Raw genomic sequence first — 12,500 nt, forward strand, 5'->3', positions numbered from 1 at the left:
ACAGAATTGTTGCATTACGTCAAAACTAGATTTTCTGCCAGTTAAAGAGACACCGTAGCGGCCGCCGGAAGCGCTCCGCTAGCAGGGATCATGTAATGGCGGCATTTCAAAGCGCTTGCACCCTGCGGGCCAATAGGAAGCTGCGACATCATCAGATTTGGCTTCCTATTGGCCAATGTGATGTGGGAGCTTTAAACTTTAAATCCCAGTTAGCCCAGCCAGAGCAGTTACCAGCGCCTTCTATAGAGGTATCTCTGGAAGCAGGGGGTCCCCTGAGCTGAAATTAATGGGGTTCAGCTCCGGAGACCCCCGCTTCAATACTATGTAAAAAAAAAAAATAACTGTAAAACATTGTATACACTTAAAGTACAAAATAACAATGAAATAATATTAACAATTATAACTAAATTCCTGCAGCGGTATCTTCTGAGTACAGCCCATTGCTGTATCATAAAAATATGTTATGATTATCATACTAATCACACTATACCTGTAACCATATACCCAGACGACAGGTAGTGAGATAATAGGAATGTTTGATATTCAGTCATTTCAGCCTCTCCTCCACGTGAATATACTGCAGCTGAATTTACATGTGGTTCTTGGTAAGGGGCAGACAGTTTGCAGACTGCACCACCTAGTGGTAAATACAGAGACTCACATCAACTGAAGTGTTATATATATTGGAGAATGCTGTAGTTATTCCCGAAACTCCAGTAACTCCACGGGGTATGGGGCACGGGGTACGGGTATGGGGTACGGGGTACCCTAATCTCGTGGCAGGAAATTAATTTTCACTTGCAGTACAACTGATGTCAGTTCATAAATTATCACTATTTACCAAGTCAACAACCAGCGTTTTGGCATTAAATTAACTTTAATAACGACATACAACACTGTGAGGGTGATTTTGCAAAGCTGCCTCATAACATGAGTTTATCAAATTCGGTGTTTGAGCTTATTACTATTTCCCCAACTGGGGATAATTACCTTCCCCAAATGTGAGAGACCCTGGTAACAAGTTTCTTACATTTTATGTGCATGCAACAGAACATTATATATGTATCGCCCCACCTTATCTACATCTCTGGTTCCCTGCTCTCCTAACCTCTGTTTTAGCCATAGATTCCTTTGTAAATCAGTATCGCTGACCTGAGGAAGAGAGGAGAACTCTCGAAAGCTTGTCCTAGGACAAAAATTGTTAGTCCAAATAATAAACGGTATCACCTAATACTGAAGAACTCAGTTACTATCGTAACTGGACTAACACGGCTATTTCTGTTTTATTCATGATGGAAAATACCGCATATAGCCGCACGAAAAAGACACTGACCAAACTGATTACAAAGGAATCACAACTAAACAGTGACATCTACTTCCTATCACAATGCAAGAGACGGAACTGGATACCAAATGGACTGAAGATCAAAAACCCACTTGCAACAACACACAATTCCCATTTCGCTGAAGAACAATGCAAACGCCTCAGTGAGAAACTGAGGAACAAACTGATCCATCAACTATATGGAAAAAAACAGGAATTAGAACGGCAAAAATGCACAATCCTCCAAACCCTGCAATTGCAAAGCAGTGCAAATACCAACAAACTGGGAAAAGATATGCAAACTCTGCACAAGAGACTGCAGCGGAACTTAATCAAGAAGAAACAGAGGAAACTACAACGCCTCTCTCAGTATGACTGCAGACCATGGACACAACATAAGGGATTTCAAACCAACAAAAAGCAGGACAACTACTTACAACTAGAAACCCCCACTGACTTTCCAAGACAGATACACAACCTCAACCCAGAAGGACACACAGCCTGCCAGGGAGTTATACACCTGTCTGATTATAAACTCTCAAAACCTGAGACCTCAGTTCTCTCCAAGGGACTAACATCCTGTCCCACCACCAAACTGGATCAAATCCAATTGTACTCAGACCTAGAAGAATTCTTCAGGAGACTACCACAAAAAAGAGAGCAACCCCATAATGATGGAGTATAACAACAAGAAGAACACCTACTTCACACCACCAACTGGATGCAATGTCAAACTCGACGGCTACATACAGAGCTTCCGATCGCGAGTGTCCTCACTAGCATCAGCACAGCAGAAAAAAACAATGTACAACCTATCCCCCATGGAGAGATCTGCAAGCAAGGAACTGCGAAACAACCACAACATCACCATCAAACCAGCAGATAAAGGAGGCGCAGTGGTGCTTATGAACACAAATAAATACATAGAAGAAGGCAACAGACAACTCACAGACAACACCTACTACAGGAAACTCACGCATGATCCAAACCAGGAATATACAAAGCAACTCATGAATCTCATCAAGCCAAAGACTATTACATCTGCATTAAAAGCCTCACGAGAACACCTGCTACAATACAGAGAAAGAACCTACCACACGCATACAGTACCACTAGTGGCCACATACAACCCTACGAAAAATAATCAAAGATCTGCAACCCATGCTGACAGAGGATGCGACATTAAAAGAAATCTTTCCCCAAACCTCCCTTTCTTGCATTCCGGCAACCACCAAACCTCAAATAGAAATTAGTCAGCAGAAAACTTCACAACGAACTTAAAGACACTGATAATGGCACAAAACTGTGCAGCAACACACGTTGCAAACTCTGCAAACATATATGCCAAGATCCCACAGCCAGTCACAACCACGGAACACTCAATGTTAAAGGATCATACTGCTGCACATCCAGGAATGTGGTTTATATGATGCAATGTAACAAATGTGACCAAGGATGCTACATTGTTGAAACTTGCCAAAAACCAAAAACTTCTAGACAGAATGAATATGCATAGGCACTCTATACCAGGGGGGCACAAACTTTTTTCCCTGCGCCTCCCTGCCGGTGGTCCCCTCACTCCCGCGCCCCTCCTAACTCCCACTTACCTGCGCTCCGGCGTCATGCAACGTGATGTCACATGACCGTGCGGCTTCATTTTGATGCCGCGTTGCCATGGCGACGTAGGAAGGAAGCCGCCGGAGCCTAGGTAAGTGAAGGTTTACAGAGGCCCTGCAGCTCCCCCGGCACTTAATTTAAGTGCCTTCGGGAAGCGCGCGGGGCCCCCTGTAAACCCCGTGCCCCTTGCCGGCAGTCTCGCACCCCCCCTGGTTGTCGCGCCCCCCAGATTTCGCACCGCTGCTCTATACAACACCATGAAGAAGGAAGATACTGCTCACCTGTGGGACATCACTTCTCACAACCAGGTCATTCCATAAATTATTTAAAAATCAAAATCTTCAATGGAATGTTTAAACGCACCCAAGAACAAGAGGACTTAATGTGGATATGGGGTTTCTCTCACACTATCACAATTGTTTGTAATTATCCTGCATGCCTCTCTGCCAATGCTCTTAGCCATACCTTTACCCCCCTGCCACCCACAGCCTCCCCTTCCTCCTCCATGCTGCCACCGTTTTATTAACCTTCCAATGTCTTCAAACATCCCTTTCTCACCCCACATTATCTAAATCTCTGGTTTTTCCCCTGATTTCCTGACCTCTGTTTTAGCCATAGATTCCTTTGTAAACCAGTATTGCTGAAGAGAGGAAAGCTCTCGAAATCTTGTCCTATGTCATAAATTGTTAGTTCAAATAAAAAAGGTATTACCTAATACTGAAGTACTCATTTATTCTGCACTATATATAGTTCAGAATAAATGAGTACTTCAGTATTAGGTGATACCTTTTATATATATATATATATATATATATATATATATATATATATATTGCTGTAGATAGCAGATATTTGTCGTCATGCAGACTAGAGATGCCCATAACTTCTTGGTGAGTTTATAGCCATAGACTTATTTTCTTAGTATTTTTTATGTCCGGATCTTCACATATGTAGAGAGGAATCCCCGCTGCACTGTTCCTCCCTGGTGTTTGCAGTATGTGGGGATGGCTGCACTGTTCCTCCCTGGTGTTTGCAGTATGTGGGGATGGCTGCACTGTTCCTCCCTGGTGTTTGCACTATGCGGTGATGGCTGCACTGTCCCTCCCTGTTTGCAGTATGCGGTGATGATGACTGCACTGTTCCTCCCTGCTGTTTGCAGTATGCGGTGATGGTGATGGTGATGCGGTGATGGTGATTGCAGTATGTGGTGATGGCTGCACTGTTCCTCCCTGCTGTTTGCAGTATGTGGTGGTGATGGCTGCACTGTTCCTCCCTGGTGTTTGCAGTATGTGGTGGTGATGGCTGCACTGTTCCTCCCTGCTGTTTGCAGTATGTGGTGGTGATGGCTGCACTGTTCCTCCCTGGTGTTTGCAGTATGTGGCGGTGATGGCTGCACTGTTCCTCCCTGGTGTTTGCAGTATGTGGCGGTTATGGCTGCACTGTTCCTCCCTGGTGTTTGCTGTATGTGGTGATGGCTGCACTGTTCCTCCCTGGTGTTTGCAGTATGTGGGGGTGATGGCTGCACTGTTCCTCCCTGCTGTTTGCAGTATGTGGTGGTGATGGCTGCACTGTTCCTCCCTGCTGTTTGCAGTATGTGGTGGTGAGGGCTGCACTGTTCCTCCCTGGTGTTTGCAGTATGTGGTGATGATGGCTGCACTGTTCCTCCCTTATGTTTGCAGTATGTGGCGGTGATGGCTGCACTGTTCCTCCCTGGTGTTTGCAGTATGTGGTGATGGCTGCACTGTTCATCCCTGGTGTTCGCAGTATGTGGTGGTGATGGCTGCACTGTTCCTCCCTTATGTTTGCAGTATGTGGCGGTGATGGCTGCACTGTTCCTCCCTGGTGTTTGCAGTATGTGGTGCTGGCTGCACTGTTCATCCCTGCTGTTTGCAGTATGTGGTGGTGATGGCTGCACTGTTCCTCCCTGCTGTTTGCAGTATGTGGTGATGGCTGCACTGTTCATCCCTGCTGTTTGCAGTATGTGGTGGTGATGGCTGCACTGTTCCTCCCTGCTGTTTGCAGTATGTGGTGATGGCTGCACTATTCCTCCCTGGTGTTTGCAGTATGTGGGGATGGCTGCACTGTTCCTCCCTGGTGTCTGCAGTATGTGGTGGTGATGGCTGCACTGTCCCTCCCTGCTGTTTGCAGTATGTGGTGGTGATGGCTGCACTGTTCCTCCCTGGTGTTTGCAGTATGTGGTGGTGATGGCTGCACTGTTCCTCCCTGCTGTTTGCAGTATGTGGTGGTGATGGCTGAACTGTTCCTCCCTGGTGTTTGCAGTATGCGGTGGTGATAGCTGCATTGTTCCTCCCTGGTGTTTGCAGTATGTGGTGGTGATGGCTGCACTGTTCCTCCCTGCTGTTTGCAGTATGTGGTGGTGATGGCTGCACTGTTCCTCCCTGCTGTTTGCAGTATGTGGTGGTGATGGCTGCACTGTTCCTCCCTGGTGTTTGCAGTATGTGGTGGTGATGGCTGCACTATTCCTCCCTGCTGTTTGCAGTATGTGGCGGTGATGGCTGCACTGTTCCTCCCTGCTGTTTGCAGTATGCGGTAATGAAGGCTACACTATTCCTCCCTGTGTTTGCAGTATGCGGTGATGATAGCTGCACTATTCCTCCCTGCTGTTTGCAGTATGTGGTGGTGATGGCTGCACTATTCCTCCCTGTGTTTGCAGTATGTGGGGGTGATGGCTGCACTTTTCCTCCCTGGTGTTTGCAGTATGCGGTGATGGCTGCACTGTTCCTCCCTGTGTTTGCACTATGCGGTGATGGCTGCACTGTTCCTCCCTGGTGTTTGCAGTATGCGGTGGTGATGGCTGCACTATTCCTCCCTGTGTTTGCAGTATGTGGTGATGGCTGCACTGTTCCTCCCTGGTGTTTGCAGTATGCGGTGATGACTGCACTGTTCCTCCCTGGTGTTTGCAGTATGCGGTGATGGCTGCACTATTCCTCCCTGGTGTTTGCAGTATGTGGTGATGGCTGCACTGTTCCTCCCTGCTGTTTGCAGTATGCGGTGATGGCTGCACTATTCCTCCCTGCTGTTTGCAGTATGCGGTGATGGCTGCACTATTCCTCCCTGCTGTTTGCAGTATGTGGTGATGATGGCTGCACTGTTCCTCCCTGCTGTTTGCAGTATGCGGTGATGGCTGCACTATTCCTCCCTGCTGTTTGCAGTATGTGGTGATGATGGCTGCACTGTTCCTCCCTGGTGTTTGCAGTATGTGGTGATGATGGCTGCACTGTCCCTCTCTGGTGTTTGCAGTATCTGGCGGTGATGGCTGCACTGTTCCTCCCTGCTGTTTGCAGTATGTGGTGATGGCTGCACTATTCCTCCCTGGTGTTTGCAGTATGTGGTGATGGCTGCACTATTCCTCCCTGCTGTTTGCAGTATGCGGTGATGATGGCTGCACTATTCCTCCCTGTGTTTGCAGTATGCGGTGATGATAGCTGCACTATTCCTCCCTGCTGTTTGCAGTATGTGGTGGTGAAGGCTGCACTATTCCTCCCTGTGTTTGCAGTATGTGGGGGTGATGGCTGCACTTTTCCTCCCTGGTGTTTGCAGTATGCGGTGATGGCTGCACTGTTCCTCCCTGTGTTTGCAGTGTGCGGTGGTGATGACTGCACTATTCCTCCCTGTGTTTGCAGTATGTGGTGATGGCTGCACTGTTCCTCCCTGGTGTTTGCAGTATGCGGTGATGGCTGCACTGTTCCTCCCTGGTGTTTGCAGTATGCAGTGGTGATATCTGCACTGTTCCTCCCTGCTGTTTGCAGTATGCGGTGATGGCTGCACTGTTCCTCCCTGGTGTTTGCAGTATGCGGTGATGGCTGCACTATTCCTCCCTGGTGTTTGCAGTATGTGGTGGTGATATCTGCACTGTTCCTCCCTGGTGTTTGCAGTATGCGGTGATGGCTGTACTGTTCCTCCCTGGTGTTTGCAGTATGTGGTGGTGATGGCTGCACTATTCCTCCCTGTTTGCAGTATGCGGTGGTGATAGCTGCACTGTTCCTCCCTGCTGTTTGCAGTATGTGGTGGTGATGGCTGCACTGTTCCTCCCCGGTGTTTGCAGTATGTGGTGGTGATGGCTGCACTGTTCCTCCCTGCTGTTTGCAGTATGTGGTGGTGATGGCTGCACTGTTCCTCCCTGGTGTTTGCAGTATGTGGTGGTGATGGCTGCACTGTTCCTCCCTTTGTTTGCAGTATGCGGTGATGGCTGCACTGTTCCTCCCTGGTGTTTGCAGTATGCGGTGATGGCTGCACTATTCCTCCCTGCTGTTTGCAGTATGTGGTGGTGATGGCTGCACTATTCCTCCCTGTTTGCAGTATGCGGTGATGGCGGCACTATTCCTCCCTGCTGTTTGCAGTATGCGGTGGTGATGGCTGCACTGTTCCTCCCTGCTGTTTGCAGTATGTGGTGGTGATGGCTGCACTGTGCCTCCGTGCTGTTTGCAGTATGTGGTGGTGATGGCTGCACTGTTCCTCCCTGTTGTTTGCAGTATGTGGTGGTGATGGCTGCACTATTCCTCCCTGCTGTTTGCAGTATGTGGTGATATCTGTACTGTTCCTCCCTGTGTTTGCACTATGCGGTGATGGCTGCACTGTTCCTCCCTGCTGTTTGCAGTATGTGGTGGTGATGGCTGCACTATTCCTCCCTGCTGTTTGCAGTATGTGGTGATATCTGCACTGTTCCTCCCTGTGTTTGCACTATGCGGTGATGGCGGCACTATTCCTCCCTGGTGTTTGCAGTATGCGGTGGTGATGGCTGCACTGTTCCTCCCTGCTGTTTGCAGTATGCGGTGATGGCTGCACTATTCCTCCCTGTGTTTTCAGTATGCGGTGGTGATGGCTGCACTGTTCCTCCCTGTTGTTTGCAGTATGTGGTGGTGATGGCTGCACTGTTCCTCCCTGTTTGCAGTATGCGGTGATGGCGGCACTATTCCTCCCTGTGTTTGCAGTATGCGGTGGTGATGGCTGCACTGTTCCTCCCTGGTGTTTGCAGTATGCGGTGATGGCTGCACTGTTCCTCCCTGCTGTTTGCAGTATGTGGCGGTGATGGCTGCACTGTCCCTCCCTGGTGTTTGCAGTATGTGGTGGTGGTGATGGCTGCACTGTTCCTCCCTGTTGTTTGCAGTATGTGGTGATGATGGCTGCACTGTTCCTCCCTGGTGTTTGCAGTATGTGGTGGTGATGGCTGCACTGTTCCTCCTTGTTGTTTTCAGTATGTGGTGGTGATGGCTGCACTGTTCCTCCCTGGTGTTTGCAGTATGTGGGGGTGATGGCTGCACTGTTCCTCCCTGCTGTTTGCAGTATGTGGTGGTGATGGCTGCACTGTTCCTCCCTGGTGTTTGCAGTATGTGGTGATGATGGCTGCACTATTCCTCCCTGCTGTTTGCAGTATGTGGTGATGGCTGCACTGTTCCTCCTTGTTGTTTGCAGTATGTAGTGATGATGGCTGCACTGTTCCTCCCTGGTGTTTGCAGTATGTGGAGGTGATGGCTGCACTATTCCTCCCTGATGTTTGCAGTATGTGGTGGTGATATCTGCACTGTTCCTCCCTGGTGTTTGCAGTATGTGGTGGTGATGTCTGCACTGTTCCTCCCTGTTTGCAGTATGTGGGGGTGATATCTGCACTGTTCCTCCCTGGTGTTTGCAGTATGCGGTGGTGATGGCTGCACTGTTCCTCCCTGCTGTTTGCAGTATGCGGTGGTGATGGCTGCACTGTTCCTCCTTGGTGTTTGCAGTATGTGGTGGTGATGGCTGCACTGTTCCTCCCTGGTGTTTGCAGTATGTGGTGGTGATGGCTGCACTGTTCCTCCCTGCTGTTTGCAGTATGTGGTGATGATGGCTGCACTGTTCCTCCCTGGTGTTTGCAGTATGTGGTGGTGATGGCTGCACTGTTCCTCCCTGGTGTTTGCAGTATGTGGTGGTGATGGCTGCACTGTTGCTCCCTGGTGTTTGCAGTATGTGGGGGTGATGGCTGCACTGTTCCTCCCTGTGTTTGCAGTATGCGGTGATGGCTGCACTGTTCCTCCCTGGTGTTTGCAGTATGCGGTGATGATGTCTGCACTGTTGCTCCCTGGTGTTTGCAGTGTGCGGTGGTGATGGCTGCACTGTTCCTCCCTGGTGTTTGCAGTATGCGGTGGTGATGGCTGCACTGTTCCTCCCTGTGTTTGCAGTATGCGGTGGTGATGGCTGCACTGTTCCTCCTTGTTGTTTGCAGTATGTGGTGGTGATGGCTGCACTGTTCCTCCTTGGTGTTTGCAGTATGTGGTGGTGATGGCTGCACTGTTCCTCCCTGGTGTTTGCAGTATGTGGTGGTGATGGCTGCATTGTTCCTCCCTGCTGTTTGCAGTATGTGGTGATGATGGCTGCACTGTTCCTCCCTGGTGTTTGCAGTATGTGGTGGTGATGGCTGCACTGTTCCTCCCTGGTGTTTGCAGTATGTGGTGGTGATGGCTGCACTGTTGCTCCCTGGTGTTTGCAGTATGTGGGGGTGATGGCTGCACTGTTCCTCCCTGTGTTTGCAGTATGCGGTGATGGCTGCACTGTTCCTCCCTGGTGTTTGCAGTATGCGGTGATGATGTCTGCACTGTTGCTCCCTGGTGTTTGCAGTGTGCGGTGGTGATGGCTGCACTGTTCCTCCCTGGTGTTTGCAGTATGCGGTGGTGATGGCTGCACTGTTCCTCCCTGTGTTTGCAGTATGCGGTGGTGATGGCTGCACTGTTCCTCCTTGTTGTTTGCAGTATGTGGTGGTGATGGCTGCACTGTTGCTCCCTGGTGTTTGCAGTATGCGGAGGTGATGGCTGCACTGTTCCTCAATGTGTTTGCAGTATGCGGTGATGATGTCTGCACTCCAGATGAAAACTGCGCCTTATGTCCAGTTGACTGTGGTCCGTGTTCAGTACCCACACAAGTAAAGATTGCTATTGGACTTCCCCTGGTCTTACTCTGTACGGGCTTCATATTTGCCGTTGTGGTAAGCATTACTTTTCCTTTTTAGCCGAGCTATTAATATTCATTCACATTTGAATGTAAAGAATAACAAACAGACCTTTCTTGATTTGACAAGATCACGTTGATTCTTTCAGCAAAACGCAAGAGAGGAACTGCGGACAATAAAAACGTTATACTAGAGAGAAAGTAAATACTGCCGGGGCTTTAAAATGGCAAAAAAATGAGCATGTTACAACTCAGTTAATTTAATGATAGAGATTCTACAAGGTAAAATCAGCCCCAGCAGGCACGGTCTGTAACGCGTCACCCCAGGGGCCTCCTGATACAGTGTTTCATTGCTGTTACACACACTGACACCTCGTGTGTTTGCTATGTGCGCAGGGTTTTCAGTACCAGAAACAGAGGGTGCTCTGGGATGAAAGTTGGATTCTTACCGTGAAAGATTTACCAGGTACGTTTCTCCTTCCTTCTGTCTAAAACGTTTTCTTAAAGCAGCCAAAGCTTCTGCACAACGTCTTGTTTCTTTGTGTTGCTATGGGATTGAAGCACGGGGTCTCTGGAGCTGAACCCCATTAATTTCAGCTCCGGGGACCCCGTGGCTCCTGAGATACTTACCTCCGTAAGAGGTGCCGGTATCTCTGCCACCCTGGAACTTGTGTGCCTAACGAAATGGCGGCTTCAATGTACCACGTCATGCAAACCAATAGGAAGCTGGACGTCACCCCTTGCGGCTTCCTATTGGCCCGCGTGACTTGGACACAAACTCCACAGAGATACCAGCACCTCTATAGAGGTAAATATCTCGGGAAGCAGGGGGTCCGTGGAGCCGAAATTAAGGAGGTTCATCTCTGGAGACCCCCTGCTTCAATCCATTAACACAGATGTAATACTAGGGGTTTCGCTGCTTTAATAACGCAACCACTTCCCTTCTGACACGATGTGTATTTTGCAGCCGATGAGTTCCAGACTGGGCTTAGCAGCACTATCAGTTTACGGCGGAATAATAGCACACAGCCAGGTCAGCGCTCTCAATTATTGGCCAACACGGTATTCATATGTTGTACATCTTCCGAGGACTTCATGCAAACAGGCATATAGTAAGTATTTTAGCTTAAATATATCTTTGTATTACTCGTTGTCATTTCCAAAAGACTAATTTCTGCATGTATGTAACAGCAAGTCACATGCATACAGAAGGTGAGGTGCACTGAATCTCCTGAGTAAGACATAACAATATATATTATATATTATAGAATCACTCTACTCTTTCCTAAATCTGTCTCCGCGTCTCCCCTGCTGAAATCCCTCTCCTGACTTCCTATCAAATCCCGTATCTCACACTCAATTCTCCTCCTCACTTTTAAAGCTTTACACTCTTCTGCCCCTCCTTACATCTCAGCCCTAATTTCTCGTTATGCACCATCCCGACTCTTGCGTTCTGCTCAAGGATGCCTTCTCTCTACCCCTTCTGTATCTAAAGCCCTCTCCCGCCTTAAACCTCTCACAGACTGCCCCACACCTCTGAATTGCCCTCAATATCCGACTAGCACCCTCTCTATCCACCTTTAAAACCCACCTTAAAACACACCTGCTTAAGGAAGCATATGAGTAGTTCCGTGGCTAACACTATACACATGATAATAAAACACATGATACATAAAGCTTGGCCCCTGCAGACGCACTTACCAGAACGCCCTCCTACTGTCTCTGTACGTTCTTCCTACCTACCAATTAGCTTGTAAGCTCCTCGGAACAGGGACTCTTTTTCTAAATGTTACTTTTATGTCTGAAGCATTTCTCCCCTTTATGTTATTAGTATTATTTGTTATTTATATAATTGTGTAGCAGTGACCCCTTATTCACCCCAAAGAGCGGGAGGTTGCGCTTGCAAATAGTAGTTACAAAAGCCCGCGAAGGAGGAGAGTGCATTTGGCGGGAGAGAGCAGTCACTTGACCCAGCAGCCCTGCGGGGAGGGTCAGGTGAGAGAGTCGAGCCAATGGGCGGAGGAGGTGCCAGAGATATAGGCAGTGGTTGCGCGCACGTGGAGCTAGAGCTGATTGGAGAGGAGACGGAGAGTCTGTGTGGGGAGGTTGAACCGCCCCGGCGCAGGCCAGGTGCCCCAGGCCCAGTTAGCCCTGAGTCACCTTAGAGACAAGCTGAGCCAGGGATCGCCTTAGTGAGGTTCCTGTTCCCCTAGTACTATAATCCTTGATCGGGACTATACTTGCGAGGAGGAGGTCTGGGCTCAGACCCCACTTGTGTTGCCGGAGCTCGGGTGGGAGCGCACCGAGACCCTTTGTGAAGATCGTGGCAGTCCCGAGCACCAGAGTGCTTGGCAGGTATTTCATCAAGTGCACCAACGGTACCATTCATTCACCCGAGACACAGTGGCTGCGCAGTCACCCATACACACACATAGGGCCTGCTGTGAGCGGGAGTACTAATCCGTAAGGATCGGACATGGGGTGGGCTCATCCAGTAGCGGGTGTGGGAAGTATTGGTGGCGTCCGCCGTGGCGTATGTTGTGGGGCGTCCGCCGTGGCGCTAGAGAAGGTTGCCGCCCGCCGTGGCGTGCTGTATAACGTACATATATTTATAGGAATGTTA

At 49.1% G+C, this 12,500-nt stretch overlaps 1 protein-coding gene across 4 annotated transcripts in view; it reads left to right on the forward strand.

The window, feature by feature from the left end:
* Positions 1–12,500, forward strand: part of LOC142503460 (atrial natriuretic peptide receptor 1-like) — a 59,579-nt gene that overhangs the window by 19,212 nt on the left and 27,867 nt on the right. For all 4 annotated transcript variants that reach the window (XM_075615648.1, XM_075615650.1, XM_075615649.1 and 1 more), the window contains 3 exons: positions 9,769–9,914; positions 10,274–10,343; positions 10,845–10,989. In XM_075615648.1, the coding sequence (XP_075471763.1) occupies positions 9,769–9,914; positions 10,274–10,343; positions 10,845–10,989 (361 nt within the window). The remainder of the gene's footprint in view (positions 1–9,768; positions 9,915–10,273; positions 10,344–10,844; positions 10,990–12,500) is intronic.

Source organism: Ascaphus truei, chromosome 10 (assembly GCF_040206685.1).
Source record: "Ascaphus truei isolate aAscTru1 chromosome 10, aAscTru1.hap1, whole genome shotgun sequence".
NCBI classification, from domain to species: domain Eukaryota; kingdom Metazoa; phylum Chordata; class Amphibia; order Anura; family Ascaphidae; genus Ascaphus; species Ascaphus truei.